The sequence below is a fragment of the Cricetulus griseus genome, chromosome 5, assembly GCF_003668045.3.
Source record: "Cricetulus griseus strain 17A/GY chromosome 5, alternate assembly CriGri-PICRH-1.0, whole genome shotgun sequence".
NCBI lineage: Eukaryota > Metazoa > Chordata > Mammalia > Rodentia > Cricetidae > Cricetulus > Cricetulus griseus.
Genome location: NC_048598.1, coordinates 123,820,121 through 123,836,508, shown reverse-complemented (window position 1 = coordinate 123,836,508; position 16,388 = coordinate 123,820,121). Strand labels below are relative to the sequence as shown.

General features: G+C 44.2%; 1 protein-coding gene across 3 annotated transcripts in view; it reads left to right on the top strand.

The window, feature by feature from the left end:
- Rad51b (RAD51 paralog B) overlaps window positions 1–16,186 on the top strand; it is a 521,906-nt gene extending 505,720 nt beyond the window's left edge. For 2 of the 3 annotated variants that reach the window (XM_027418388.2, XM_027418384.2), the window contains exons 11-12: window positions 4,318–4,396; window positions 15,736–16,186. In XM_027418388.2, the coding sequence (XP_027274189.1) occupies window positions 4,318–4,396; window positions 15,736–15,752 (96 nt within the window). In that variant the 3' untranslated portion in view covers window positions 15,753–16,186. The remainder of the gene's footprint in view (window positions 1–4,317; window positions 4,397–15,735) is intronic. The other variant, XM_027418385.2, reaches the window with a different exon arrangement.
- The last annotated feature ends 202 nt before the right edge of the window (window positions 16,187–16,388 follow it).

The following is a 16,388-nucleotide window of genomic DNA, read 5'->3' as shown; positions in this document are numbered from 1 at the left end:
CTTCAGCCTCTTTACTGGTCTTGTGTTTAAAACCGACCAGCTCCCTGATCACAATCCACTACCTATGCTCTTTGCTGCTTTCCCCCTGCATAGCAGGCATCATCGCCTGTCTTGCCTCACTCACTTATTTTAATACCTTTTGTCTCCTTTAGAAAGTGGAAGGTGTGTTGCAGTAGCAGTTTCTGTGGATTTCTTTCCTGTTGGGCTCCATGTTTGTTAAAGGGTGTGATCGAATACAGCAGCAACATCCTCACCTATCTCAGTAAAGATGTTGAACCTGACAGGGCCAAGGCTCGGTTCAGTGCCACCTGCTACAGGTTGCTGAGGACCACCACGTCATCACTTAGAAATCCACTTCAGGCTGTCAGCATCCAGCCTAACTCACCCATGAAATATCTAACTGTAGCAAAAACTGTGATGGACTTTCTTGATATTTCATGGTGGAGATAGCCCTCTCATCCATCAGTCTGGAAGTCCCCCTCTCCCACTCCCCAAAAGGAAACTGGCTCCATCGGACATGTGTTATCTCAATGCCTCTTGCTAACTGCACACAGATTAGCTTTGTGATATTTCATCTGAAATTCTGCTCCAAGACAGAGCATTTTAATCAGTGGCCTGTCCAAACCCTGTGACTGCCTTCGAGGAAGTCCTTCTAGAATACACTGTCCCCTCTGCTCAGGCTGGGGACCTTATTCCTAAGGTTACAGACAGTGTAGCAAGGGTCAGACAGCTTAGATTCAAAGGTAATGCTCCATCAAGTATTAGAATATTATTTTTTCTATTTCTTAACGTCTGTAGTCCATAAAAAAAAGGATTGTGTAACATTCAAAATATAGTACTATTTCTTGCTATTTGATTATATCCTTTTGGCTTTGCACCTAGTTGCTACACATAGACTATAAAGATCCTAGTTTGGGGTTTTGTTTGTTTTCTTTAATTTTAGTATAGGTCCATTTCATTCTCATCCCAGATTTACCCCAGTAGCCTCCTAACTGGCTCCAGGCCTCTCATCTCATGCTTTTCCAGTTTAGACTCTTCAGTCAGGCCACATGCATAATTAATGGGAGCCTGTGAGAATCACATCTAGACTCTCAGGCCCCTTTCAAATCTACCAAATCAGAATCCACATGTCCACGGGCCTGCAAGTGATTACATTAAAGTCTGAAACACACTCTCCTCTCTTATGCCATGCCACTCCTGCTGAAGGAGCACCCTTAAGCTTCACTTGCATCATCCCCAAACTATCCCAGTCAGGAAATGAACCACCTTAACTTTCAGATGAGATGCTTTGGATGTCATTGGCTCTAAGAATGATGAGCAAGTTTCAAGTAGCTTTAGAGCAGCCCTAAAAATGATCAAGATTCAGTTAGACTCCCTTCTAGTAAAAGCGAAGTGTATTGTTTCTCCATGGTGAGAGGGCATTTGGGAAGCACGTGTGATGGGCTGAGTTTTGTACTTATTATGTGTTGTACTTACTATCTAGTGACAAGCATTTTTCTTAATGTAATCCGTACCATAATCTGTTTAAATGGGTATTTTCAATCTTTATTTAATATATGAAAAAAAAAAACTAAAACTCAAAACATTGAGGCTGTCCAGAGTCACAGGATTATTGGTTCAGACTACAGTGTAAGTAACAAATGCATCTGGAATCTAGAGGCTGAGACAAGTAGTTCTGTCCTAAGAGTCCTGGTGGCCTGGGTGGGGGGTCACCAATCAATATTCTCTCAGTTCATCTAATTTTCTTCTCACACATGGCTTCATCATCACCAGTGTCCATGTAATTGGAATGTGTTCCTGCCCTTGAAAAGGAGGAAGGGAAAGTGCAGGGCATTCAATTCCTTATGAAAACATAATCCAAAGTTTACCTGGCATTTCTACTTACAATTCTGTTAAATCAAACAAAGCTTGTGCACATGGCCACATTTAGGTGCAAAAAAGGCAAAGAAATGTAGGAAGTTGGAAGTTATTTACTAGAAAGAAAAAGGGGAATTACTAATAAGAGAAACCCATAGGTATTTCTCAGGCACCTAACTGAAGGATAAGATTCAAACCATGTCACCAAACTTGTGATCTTTTTTATATAATTGACTGTCCGTAGATGTTGAATTGACATGGGCTGAGATATATGTGTAAGCTTTTTATGATTTGGAATCATTTATTCCTTTTCTTTGCTTCCTTGACCACCAAAGTGATTCTGTGACAAACTATCACAATCTTTAATGAAGTGATTTTTACTTATAAAATAGGACATGCTGGGCAGTGGTGGTACAGCCCTTGTGAGGCAGAGGCAGTGGGTTCTCTGTGAGTTTGAGGCTATCCTGGTCTACAAAGCTACAGAGAGAAACCCTGTCTCAGAAGAGAAAAGAGCCAAAAACCAAAAAAATAGGACATATATCATCTCTGATGAACAGAAATATCATAATAAAATAATCAACCAATTATTTTCTAGACTTTTAAATGAAACTTTATTTTTTTATATTTGTGTGTGTGTGTGTGTGTGTGTGTGTTTGCATGAACATGCCAGGGCATACATGTGAAGGCCAGAGGAAGATTTGATTCTTTGTGATTCTCTCATTTCCTTTCCTTTCACCATCTGGGTCTCAAGGATCAAACTCAGGCTGTCACAGGCTTGACGGCAACCATCTTTACCCAGTGAGCCATCTGCCATTCTGAAATTTTTATTTTATTCCAAAGAATACGTGCTGATTATTTTGTGTTTCAGATAACTAGTCCACATACCCATTGGTAAGCACTTGATAGATATATATGTGTATATATACACACATATACATACACACATATATACATATGTGTGTATATGCACACATGTATGTGTGCACACATATAATATATGCACACACATATATACATCCTTACAGATATGCACATCTACATGTGTGTATATACATGCAGCACTTGATGATATATATACATATATATATGTATATATATCCACCCAGGTACATATACATGTATACATGTATATATACATGCATGCATGAATGCATGCATATTCTGCAAAGTAATTCTGTACAAATCACTTTTTACCAAATCATCACCTTCTTTATAAGAGCCATTTGTCTTAGGAGAATGCCATTGTTCCAAACGCTTCTGGGATTTCATGTTTGCTGAAGTGCAGGTCAACTCATGTACAATAATACTTCCTAACAGCATCACCAAACATTCAGAGGCATGCAGCAATATTTAATTCTCACACATGTGGGTCCCCTGTAGCTGGGCCTGGGTGGCTAGCTCTGTCCCAGGCATATCTGACTCTCCTAAGATAGCTGACTAATTTGAACCTGTTTACCTCTGGCTATGGTGGTAGTATAAAAGAACAGATGGAAATTCTTGAGGTCTAGGCTGGGAACTGGTATAGGCCAACCACGTAGCCAAACCCACAGTCAAAAGCCAGCAAAAATGCACAGCAAGGCTTTCAGTTAGAGAAAATGTAGACACAGGATAAAGGGTGGAAGCACACTCAGTAAGGAATCGGGGCCAGCTTACCTTTGCTTTGCCTTAGCAAGTTATTTTGAATATTTGTCATGATAGTAACTACTCTAAGGGTAGCTTTGTTTTTCTTTAATAGATAAGTTATAAATAAAATTAGAAAATTGGGGTAGGTATATCATTTAGCAGAAAGGTAACTATTTGATCATGTCACATAAAATAATCTTATTTCTGGAAGAATTATTTAAGAATATAGTATTTAGTACAGTGGTTCTCAACTTTCTTAATTCTGGGACCCTTTAATACAATTCCTCATGTTGTGGGGACCCCCAAGTATAAAATTATGTTGTTGCTACTTTATCACTGTAATGTTGCTACTGTTATGAGTTGTAATGTAAATATCTGTGTTTTCTGATAGTCTTAGGTGACCCCTGCGAAAGGGTCATTCAACCCCCAAAGAGGTTGCAACTCATAGGCTGAGAACCACTGACTAAGTGGCATAGTGTTTGAGATAAATGTCTTTCCTAGTTGACTACTTTAAGATGATTAAGACTCACTTGAACATTTTGTTCTAAAACAATTTTTGTTGTTGTTGTTGTTGTTGTTGCATTTTTTGAAACAAAATCTCTCCTCATATCCCTGGCTATCCCAGAACTTACTATGTAGACCAGACTGACCACAAACTCACAGAGATCTGCCTGTCTCTGCCTCCTGAGAACTAGGATTGAAGGCGTGCACCATGCCCTCTAAAATATTCTTAATAATAAGTCCAATGTATTGTAGTCATGTGCTATCAAAGGAAAAAAGGAGCCAGCAGAGGCTCATGCTAAACTTCTAACTCTGGAAAATATGCTTTCTGTGCAGATTCTCATTGCCAAGTCACCTCTGGCTGCCTTCACCTCCTTCATCTATACCATCAAGGGGGAAGGCCTAGTTCTTCAAGGTAAGCTCCTTCAGCTAAATGGTTTCTGTGAGCATGTTCTTCTCAGTGCTGCCCATAGCCAGTGGCAAGTACTTCTTGGGTCCTTTTAGATGCTAGTTCAGGACAATTCAAAGGCCAAGCTGAAATCATCAGTGATTTTTTTTCAAACCTGATTAGATCAAGAGATTTAGCAAGTTGTAACAATAATTTGACAGGAGAAAGGAAAAACTAAGGGATTTAATAACAGAGTGGAAGGGGTGGGGCTGTTGTTCAATGGTGGAATGCTCACTTATTTTGTTGCATTATAACAAACAAAAGAAAAACAAAACACCTTCCAAATGGGACAATAATAACAAAAAAATGAGGGCTTAATCCATTAAGAGATTCTGCAGACCAATATGAAGGACTAAGAGCATAGATTCTTGAGGTGTGTGTGTGTGTGTGTGTGTGTGTGTGTGTGTGTGTGATATATGCTTATGTATGTGTGTGTGTTTTCGTGTATATGGTCAGGTGCCTGTGCATATTGAAACTTGAGGCTGGCAGGTGTCTTCCTCAATTACTATCTGCTGTATATTTGAGGCTGGGTCCCTTGCTGAACATGGAGCTGTCCCTTCTGGCTAGTAGGGCCAGCTAGCTTGCTTCAGGTAGTATTCTGTCCATGTTGCCTATGTTGGGATTGTCAGTGAGCTGCCACCAGCAACACCTTTACACATGGGGTCTGAACTCCAGTCATCACACTTTCCCACAAGCACTTGGCCTGCTGAGTTGTCTCCTCAGCCCCACAATGATCTTGTAAGTGAACAAACGACTGTCTCCTTTAAAGCAGGTATTTATTTATCTTAGGAGAATGTCAAGAACATTTCTGATTATGAGAACCTGCCTCCACCATCCCCTTTGCAGATCCTATGGTGTGAACTCTGCACAAAGTTAGTGCCGACCTGGCAAAGATCTCCCTCTTAGCCCACAACCTGCAGGGCTGCTTGTGGGATTCCTAGAACCCTGCTTCCCTGTGCTGAAGTCCAGTTTTTACTTTAAGACATCATGGTCCTTGACTCCAAAGCATCTGGATCCTTGCTCAAAGCTCAACTGCACTAGGCCAGGCCCTGGAACTCACTTGAGTGGAGATTCAATCCTAGATGCTCATTAGAAGGGATTCTTGACCTGGCCAGGTCTTCCCAGAAAACAGTTAACATGCAAGGGCAAATTTAAGACTCGGACTATTCACCTCCAGAGTCAAATGTCTAAAACTTCCCTATGGATTAAGAATGTTCAGGATACACATTTGTCTCCCACTGTTAGGTCAGAGACCCCACTCACAGGGATGCAGTAGGTGAACATCTGCCCTGAACCAGAGCCTTTGTCATTGCTTTGCATGGCAGGGTTTTATGAACGGGGTTTTTTCCCCCAAGTTTGTAAAACAGGGCAGTTGCTTCAGGGTCCCTGAGGAGACTTCATTGCAGAGACCCAGCAGGGGCAGGATGGGGGAGTTCCCACTTCTGGATGAGGACAAGGCTGCAGCCCTCCCCTTCCACTCCCTCTGAAATGTCTGCTCCTTAATGGACTCTCAAGCAGTGTGTTTGTTCGGTGCAGCTGAGCTCCCCAGCGGGAGACTCTCAGGTCCACAGAAATTTGGGGTAAGAACCACTGACCTTTGGCTCTTAGCCTTTGACTTATGCTATCCAAGTTCCTTGGCAAATATTTTTTTTTTACAATTGCAAATATTGTTTTCTGACAAAGAAGTAGAGATTTTTAAGACCAGATTAAGCAAAGCAAACAGCAGGCCCCTTTGTTACGCACTCTCTGAGGGTGTATAACTAATAAGCAATCAGAAAGCTAGGTTTATATTTACCCAGCGCACAGTGTGGGTTTTGAGCGCTCCATTTTTAGAGGCTGTCTTGGAAGATTAGTGGCCTAGTAAATGGAAAGCTAAGATGAAGATTTCAGAAAGTCTAAGAAAGACTGCAAGCTAAATTCAAGAAGAAAAGAATCAGCTCTGCCCAGAAGGCTTGTACTGAAAGCCTTGCTGGGAAGCATTTCTAAGCTTATCTAAAGTGGGTAACACTGAGAGTGTTTGCAGGGACAAGGTTCCCTGGTTTACTGCCCTATGTTCACTCCTGAGATCATTATTCGGACAGAAAGGAAGGAATTACTTAGCGAAGAGTAGAGACTAGATATGCATTTGGTGGGTGGAGGTCAAAAACCAACACTAAGGGTCTCACTAGCCCAACAACCTGAGTAAATCCACAGGGGAAAACAAACAAACTAAAGGCCAGATGCATTGGCACACATCTATAATCACACCAACCCTGTGAAGAGACGAGAAACAGCAACAGGAGAATCATCCGAAGCTGGGCTAGCCTGGGTTACATAACATGGCAGAAATAACAAGAGGGACCCTGCCTCTCAACAACAAGGTGAAGAGAAGCTGGAAAGATGACTAGGCGGCTAAAAGTGACTGCTGCTCTTGCAGAGGCCCCAGGTGTGACTCCCAGCATTCACTGGAAGCTCCAGGGGGTCCCAGGCCTCAGTTGGCCTCTTTGGACACCAGGCACACATGTGGTGCATACATGCAGACAAAACACTCTTACACGCAAAATAGAATCTAAAAAGAAAGAAAAAAAAAAACAAGGTGGAAGAAGAGTACATGTCTCAAAAGTTGCCCTCTGACCTCCACATGCATGCTGTCATGTACGTGCATGGGCATGGGCATGCGCACACGATGATGATGATGACGATGATGATGATGATGCAAAGAACAACTACAAAGAAAGCTAGAAACCAGCAAAGAAAGTGTGTTCTGAAGGGGATATACCTAGAGCAATGTGTCCAGCAAAGACAAAAATTCAAGAAGATGTCTTGATACAAAGTCCCCAACCAATAAAAACATGCCTCGGGAGGGCCTCCAAACCCCACAGGCCGATTTCTAGGCTGCTATCTTGGTTCTGCTCCCCCAGAAGCACTTCCCTCGAAGGGAACCCTGCTTCCACTGTCAGCAAAGCCTCTGAACACAGGTCTGCTATCCTGCCATGTGCTCCTGGATCTTCTGAGGGGGGTGGGATGGGGGATGGGGAGTCAACGAGACAACAGGAGCTGTTCTCCCCCCAAAATCAAGAGCCTCTTTTATTAGAAATAACACTTGGTTTTCTGTTCCTGCTCTGATGAGATTTTTGAGAAGTCTCTGGGGTTCTAGCTTTAAGAACTGTTAGCAGGCTGTAATGAAACTGATGGAGCATACCCGACACCGAGGGAGAAAGGGAGGTGGGGAGAGAGGGGAAGAAGGGGAGTAGGAGAATATCAGGTTATAGCACATGCATTGAATCCTTCCATGTGATATTTAGTCCTCGTGTGTGCATATATGTGCATGGTTGGTTTGTGTATGTATATCACGTGGCCTGTAACTTGGATTGCAGTAAACAGCCTGGGTGACCACTAAATTCTCCAGACTCCACTTCTCTACTTCTCCTGGGAGGCCACACACTTACCCTTTACCTCTCTCCTCTCTCCTCTCTCGGTACGATTGTTCCCTGGAGATCATCACAGTCGAAACACAAGCTTCCTTTCCCCCATTCTTAGCAGATGAGCATGCTGAAAAATCTGCACATTCCCCAGGTTTGAAGCAGGGAAGCTTTGCTGCCTGTGTCATAAACCTGGGGAGATACCCACAGTTACAAAGCTTTCCCAGTGGGAGGCTGATCTGACAGGCAAAATGGGCATGAAGCTCCGGGTAGGACCTGCAGCTCATGCCTGCAGGGCACACAGAAGGGTGGTGGGGAGACTAGCTGGGAGACTGGGGCAGGCTTTGGGCTACCACTAAGAGAAGCAGGTGCCATTGTAGCTTGATGTCAGTCTCTGGGAGAGAGCCAGGCTGGTATGATGGGAAAGTGCAGTTAGCCCATGCAGGCTGCTCTGGGGGTGGGGCTGTTAGTGACCGTGGGAATGGTCCCTCGGGCCTTTTATCCTCTGCAAACCCCTAGATTCCTAATACCTGAAGCCTTCTGAGCACACAGCAGAGGGAGAGAATGAAAGGTGAGGGCAAAATGGGATTGACCAGCTCCACAGGCCATTCCCCTCGCTGGTTCTCAAGGATTAGGATGCCTAGAGCAGGCAGCAACTGGGGGCCTGACACTGGACCCTCCCCTTTGTTCCCTGGGATGGGAGGGACAATGAAAGGGCAGGCTGGAAAGACCAAGGGGCTGGGTAGAGATTTCTCAAGCTGCTTTTTGAAACACTTGAAGGAGCCAGTCCAAGCTATTGTTGTAGTAAAATAGAAAGCGGAACTATTCTCCTTTTTTAAAAAGAGAAAAGAAAAGAAAAAGTAAAAGAAAGAAAACCACCCTCCCAGGCATCTTCAGGAGGCTGCTGGACTGAAGCCATTAACATGGTAATACCATCCTGTTTGCATCTTCTTTGTCTGCCCAGCATTTGTCTGGGATTCTGCCTCCTCAAGCCTGGGCCTTAGACCCTGGAAATACTTAGGCCCTAAAGGAGAGGGAGCAAAGCACATGCCCAGCGTGGCCACCAGCTTCCAAGAGGCCTGGCCTCTAGCAGGGGGCCAGGTGGAGTTAGAAGGAGAGTCCAGCCCTTTGTACACCTGGAATGAGAATCTTGGGATGGAAAGGAATTGCAAATCTAATTTTCCTTTTTCCCTCCATGGAAGCCTTGGTAAACCTACCAAGTGGAAAAGCTTGCAAAGGGCTCAATGAGGCAGAGAGGTGCCAGGGCAGCCAGCCAGGGGAAAGCAACTGATTTTCGGGGTAGGTTTTAATGGTGTGACCCCCACCCAGAGCACCTGGCTGCAAAAGGAAAGGGAGAATTTGCAGGAAACTCCAACTTGACCCAAGTCTCTCTGCTCATGCCTGCTGTCTCAGAGAGCTCCAAATGTGCTACCAAGAACAGAGCAGGGATCCAAGTAGGCAGCTGGGTATGTTGCTGATGCTGGGAGTAGGGGTACAGGGTGGAAGTGAAGGGACCAGCTCCCCATTTCAGCAGCCATAACAGCCTAGCACATGCTTATCTGACCTTGCCTTGGTCACTAGGAGGTCAGATGCCTGCCTTGTGGCAAGGAACCAATTAGAAGTTAGCTGGTAGTACTATGCTTTACAGCTCTGGGTGTGCTTTACAGACAAGTGCACAGCAATGGCGCACAGAGCATAGCAATCAACCTGGGAGGGGCCTATGGGCCATAACAACCAGTTGACCAGTCAACACAGGGCAAACCCTCCAAGCCTGGAGGCACACCAATCCTGAGCCTGTGCGTACCCCTAGACACTCCCCTTACACTGCCCTATAAGCTCCCCTAGCCATCTGCCATGGTGGATAGGTGAAAGGCCCAAGCTAACATGGGGTTAGCTCGCTAAACAGCTACCATAAAGCCTCTTGCTGTTTGTATCAAGTTTCTGCCTTTGCCAAGTGATTGGGGTTGTCGAAGTCCTGGACCGAGATCCTGGGGGCCTGAGCCTCCAGGGGTCTTTCAGGAGTAGTCATCTGGTCCTCCTAGAGCCAGTGCTGTTTTCTTGGGGTCTATGACTGGGTGAAGGAGCTTCCCAGGAGGAAGCTGGCCCAGAGAGTGGAGAAGATAGATGGTGAGGCCCAGCATTTCCACTCTGCCTTGCATTCTCCTTCCCTCAAGAATCCAAGAAGTGTTACGATAAATCTTTCTGCCAAATGTCGCCTGAGCCCCACCGCCACGTGTGAGCTTTATGCCAGCCGCCTGCCTGAGTTAGGCCCAAATGAATACACAGAAACTTGTATTAGGTTCAAAGCTGCTTGGCCAATGACTAGGACTTCTCATCTGCCAACTCAGTCTTAACTATCATAAACCTATATATTTTATAAGACTTATCTTATCAGACACCTTATTGGCGTCCCTCCTTGCTGGGATCACATCTTGCCACTGGAGCAGGAGCGGAGGGGAAAAAGGGGGCCCTTCCTGTTTCTCCTTTGCTTAAATATGAGTCTCCTTGCTATGTCACTTCCTGCCTGGATCAGCACTTATCTACTACATTTCCCAGAATCCTCTTTGACTCCTAGTACCGGCTACTTGCTGTCTCATTGGCCAAACAGTATTTTATTTAACAATCAATAAGATAAACATACACAGTACATTCCCCATCAAAGAAGTGGTTAAGAAAACAGAAAACCAGTTGTTTTAAGCATGACAGAAGACAGCTTCATTGCCCAATAAGACAGAAATGTATGTGTGTGTTCCATTGTTTTTACAACAGTAGGGTCTAGCATGATATCTGGGCTCTGGGCTCTAGGCTCTGGGCTGTCCTGCACTAGTTTAGATTTGAAGGAGCTGAGATGTGGTGGGGAGTCTGAAAGGAGACTGAGCTACCCCAACACAGGTCCTTAGAAGGTACTAGACACAAAACTAGCTTCAGCCACTTGCTCGGCAGACCCAGATGAAACTAGAAAATACAGCTGTTTCTTTGAAGAGCTATGTCTGTTTTTAGCATCAAAATGCCTTGTTGGAGCACCTTTGGGAGCTCATGGGGAAAGACATTAATCTGTTCTGTATGTTTGTCACAAACTTGGGTTACATTCTTAGTCCTAAGCCATTTGGGAAATAATATTGAAGAATTCCTTTTCCCCAGATACTGCCATGTGGGCTCATTACCCTTCACTTGGGATCCCTAGTGTTTCTGTCTCTCTGTCTCTGTCTCTGTCTCTGTCTCTGTCTCTCTCTCTCTCTCTCTCTCTCTCTCTCTCTCTCTCTCTCTCCCTCTCTCTCTCTGCCTCCTGGACTCAAAGTGACCCAGAAAATTCTCAGTCTATTTCCATCTGGGTACAGAATTGTCTGCATGGTAAATACATCCCACATACCTGGCACGGCCCAGCATTCATGTGGGACACTGGGCCAAGAGCCCTGGGATTTAGAGGAGCAGACAACACTAATTCCCCTCCCAGAGGTCATAGACATGAAGGCAGAGCTGGCCTGTCACTATGTCCCTGCCACCCCCCTCAATGCTGGTGCAGCCTCAAAAGGCTCCCCCAGGCCTCTTGGTGGCAGAGTCCCATCTGCTCTGTGCTCTTCTCTTTTGGCATTTATTTCGTACCCCTTTCCATGTTGACTTTCAACACCCACCCTCGGCCTGTTCACTTATTTTCCTCTGATCATTAGCTTCAAGGAGTTTTCTCTTTGTTGGTGCAGAACTCAGTGCCCTGCACACTATAGGCAAGAACTCTATTTCTGGCCTCAGCCTGAAAACATTTTTACTACAGAACAATACAGAAGTCATAAAACATGAATTGTACATGTGTGTAGTACCTAGAATTAGGTTTTTTAAATTCCCGTTGGTTTCATTTTTTTTTTAATTATGGGGCTAAAACTTGACAAAGCTGAAGTCTCTAAAGCTAGCCCCATGCCAACCCCTCCAACACGTCACCACCGTTCACAGGTTCAAAGCTCTCCATAGTGTCATACCTCCTTCCCTGCTGTTCCTGAATGCTTTTCTGTCTAGGTGTGAATCCATATGGAATGATTTCTCCCAGGGCACATTCTAGAAGTTTATTAAATGCTTGATCATACACACTTCCCAACTTTTCTTTTGTCATTTATCTTGTTACTATGATAGATCTACAGGGACACACAAAACTCATGTCCTTTCACTTCAGGTAACCATCACTGCATGCAATCCAACTCCCTGTTTATGGACAGTTTTGTTAAGGTTTATTTATTTTCATTTCATGTGCATATCTGTGTGCTGCATGCATGCCTGGTACCTGAGGTGGCCAGAAGAGTGGCCGATCCCTTGGAATTGGAGTTTCATCTGGTTATGAGTGCCCAGATGGGTGCTAGGACCCAAACCTAGACCCTCTGCAAAAGCAATAAGCACTCTTAACTGAGAAACCATTTCTTCAGTCTCTCCCACCCTACCCCCTTTTTTTCCTTTTTGGAACTTTTGATTATTTAGAACAAAGAATCTCTTTACAGATCTCTTGGTAGGCATGGATGAGGCTTCTCTGGGAAAGCATGAGAAATGCAATGGCTTCCCGAGGCACGGCATGCTTCATCTTCACTGTTCCTCTTCAACTTCCTCTCGGAAGAGATCTCTGTTTATACTCCCTCTGAAGATAGTGAACCAACTTCTGTGCAATCGTATATAACTATGAGAGTCTTGCTGATTGTCCCAGACACTTTGTGTGCCCGTCAGCTCTGCCTTTAGACAGTAAACTTTAGTGTCCTCTAGTGAGATCCACACAGCAAGTGTGTGCTTCTGCGTCCACTTAGGTGGTTGCTGATGGGATTTTTCTCCCTGCCCCAAAAGGCAGCTGTACACACATTTCCTGTAAGAAACTGTAGCCTCATCCACCACTTTCATCTTCAGGTAAGGAAACAGTTACGTTCGCTACCCCCAGGATGGGTTTGGAGCCCTTTCAAAGCATCCGGCCTGGGTCTGAGGTTTAAGAAACTCTTGCCTTTGGGCCCCCTCCCATGCTGTGGCAAGCACTATAGGCACTTTATTTCTCAGAATTTCTGGGCCTCTGTTGACGTACTGCAGGCCAGTCCCGAATCTTGAATCTTGAGATTCTAAGCTAAAAGATGCATCAGTCATACTGATATACCGATCCCTTGAGAAATTCCCTTAGGGTAGTTGAAACTTTGCTGGGTATAACTCCTAGGTAAACAGTGCTGAGAACGCTTGCTTTCCCACACAGCACTGTGGAGGAATGCACCCAGAGCTGACCTGTTTGTCCAGGGAACCAGCCTATCGACTTACCTCTCCATCACACCTCCAATATCGCCATTGTTGTCTTAGCCCAGAATGGCTTGGCATGATGTCCTTCATCCAGGTAGCTGGATTTGTGCTTGATGGAGAATAATGATGAGAGGGAACACATTCCCCTTCCTTTAAGGACAATTACCCAGAAGTTTCACACTTCATTTCTGCTTATATGATGTTGCCAAGCTGTAGGTGAAATATGTGACAAGAAAAATTGAAAATGTTATTAATCTGAGTGGTCATGTACCAAGTAAAAGAGAGGCTCTACTGCCATTGCAGAGAGGTATTTCAACAGCACATCCCCTTCAGAGTCCAGTTACAGAGATCACGTGTGCAATAGTACAGACCAAGTACTGTTACAGCCCTGAAATGTGGCATAAATATTGAATGTATTAAAATTTTTCTTTGGTTCCAGAGAAGAATAAGATACACAACACTGGTCAATTACTCTATCAAGGATCAGCATTTAAAACTCTTGTCCAACCCCACCCAGCCCCAAACAGAACCTCTTTTAAGGGGAACTTCAGTGTGTGTTCTACTAGTATGTGGGCTGTGGACTTTGGTCTGAAGTCACAGACTACACACATTTTTCCCCCCAATTTTATTTTTTCCTGCCCACACTTTTGTGTTCTGCAAACATTGAACAAAATGTCAGTTGAAATAAGATTAGAGAAGAAAAACCTTTATGCTAAGTCCTGGACTATAGTTAGGCTGGCTCCTCCTGTAGAACCTGGAGCCATTGGCAGAATTGGTTATTTGCATTTGTTTAAATGCCCAGGTGGTAATACCAAAAGATGTTAAATCAATTCAGGTTGTCACTTTTCTTTGAAAATTGCTTCCAAAAGGACTTGGTGTTCTTTCTAGAATATGATTTAAGCTCCATGATGGTTAGTTCCGTTTAGAACATACTAGTTGAACATCTATTGTTTACAAAGCTAGGTGCTCTGGATTCAGTGGACATGGGGGTGGAGGGGAGTCACTTTTGGCTCAGAAAAAGATGTGGTTAGGTAAGTTTAATCAAAAACAAAGTGACACCTGTTACAGAGGTTTGGCTAGTAGGGCTTGGAAAAGATAAGGAGATAGATTCATTCCAGCTTAGGATAACTGGGCAAGGAGCCTGAGAACATGAGGGACTTGAACTGGATTCAGATAGTTAATGCTGACAAAAACGGCATCCCATTGTCTCTTGACAGCAGCCAATTTCTTTTGCTGTTTGAGGATAGATTTGGGGACACTGGGGAATGCTGATTAGTTCTGTCACTAACACTGATTAGTGACAAATGTTGAATCATGCTGACTAATGTGTTCTGAATGGATTGACTCAACAATAAAGGGAACATTGAGAGTCAAGAGTTCAGGTCATGAGTCTCACCCATGTGATGAAATGCAAATTACCTTGCTTCTCCCTCCTGCTCTTTATTCTTTTTCTTTCTTTCTGGTTGGTTGGTTTGTTCGTTTTGTTTTTATTTTGTTTCCTTTGTGTTTTTTGAGGGGTTTTGTTTGTTTGTTTTTTGGTTTTGGCCAATTAAAATGTGTTCATCCTGAGAATCCAATAAGTTACCTTGACTAGTTAAGTGCTTTACAAACCTCAAGGGTGACAGGAATGCTGAGCAACTACCAGGAAGGCTTATGCAACCTTACTTAGTTTTTTCATAAGCCATACCAAATCATACAGTCCATCACACGCTGTTCTCTAGCCATGTGAAACTTACATTTCCTCACATATGCCATGAGAACCAACAAAGAGTGAACTGCACTCACAAAACCTGACAAATAGAGGAGCTTTTGAAAAATCTTCCCTCTGCCTACTGGGGCGTCTGTGCCTTTGGACAACAAATGTTACCACAAAACTAAGCGCTTGCGTTGCACACATAGCTCTTTCTCTCTTTTGACATCTCCCCAGCTAGACTGCTTGAGAACCTGGCCTTCCATGTCCAGATGTTTACTGAATTCTGAAGGCCCCCCAAAGGGCCCAAATTCTTTTGTTGCTCTTCAAATCATTTCCCACAGAGACTGACCAATGTCCTGAAGGAGCCCTTCAATAGAGAGGATAAATGAAGGCAGATGAAGACATGACCCCCTGAGGCTTGCTCGCATCCACTCTAACAAAGAGTCTGAGGCACAACCTTGTAAGGAGTGTTTTGGTCAGCAGCATCCCTATGAGAGGCCAAGTCTCCCCCACAGAGCTGCTTTCAATGGCTATCATCATAGTGGAAGTCCCGGGCATTTGTTAAAGTTGTGGTGTGCTAGGTGTAGCATAAAACATCTAAATCATGGCTCCCGGCTTTTGTGAGGGTTTCCTGAGGCTACAGATGGCAGCTGGCTTTCTCAGGGGAAACTTGGGGGTAACAGAAACCCAAAGAGGGGCTCCTGTGTCTTTGGATGATCCTTTCCCACCCAGCACAGATAGACTTCCCCTTTTATATGTGCTCTTGGCAGTTGAGCCAGAGTTGCTGGACCTTAACCATGACTGGGCCATTTCTGGGTGTCTCTGGGACATGCCATGGTTGGCTCTGTGGGAGGGGAACGCTGCTGCAGGGACAGCTTTATTTAGATTACTAATGAGATGCTAGTACATTTCATGACAACATTTTCTTTTTAACTTTCCTTTTCTTTCTCTCTTTTTCCTTTTAGGCCAAGAGAGGCCATAGGGATCCTGTGACCTTTGTCTAGAGCTGATGGGGGTGTGATTTGTGAAATGAAACAAGACCAAGCCGGGTGCTGCTGGGAAAAAGGAACCGGAAGCCAATATAATGAGGATTAATTGGTTGATTGCTGTTGAGATGGTAACTGTGATTTCAGACCCCAGAAGGGAAGGTGAAGATGAAGAAGCCTTTGTCCACTCTCTAGATGTGGAGGGGTAGGGGCTTTACCACCATGGGATGTCAGCAGCCATAATAATAATTTGCACTTACATAGCACCTTTCAACCACGAACCACAAAGAGGTTTAACCACATTAATTAATTAAACCCCACAATCCCCCTGGGGAGAGGAGGAGGAGGACTAACAAGATTTGTAATTACAGAAGGGAACATTTCCGAATAAAGTATTGTCCAGCAAATAAAAAGAATAGGTGTGAAAGAGTTGGAGTCTCCAAAGAGTTACTGATTCACAAATGAAATCATGAAACCATGGGGAAGTTGGAGGCGGGCATGGATGTGGGGGTCTGCTCTTGTGTCAGAGGGAGGTCAGTGGACTCAGAACTCACTGACAGGCTAAACTCCAACTTGTAAGCAGAGCATGCATGGTATTAGTGTTGTGTGGAAGGTCATTAGTGGCATAACTA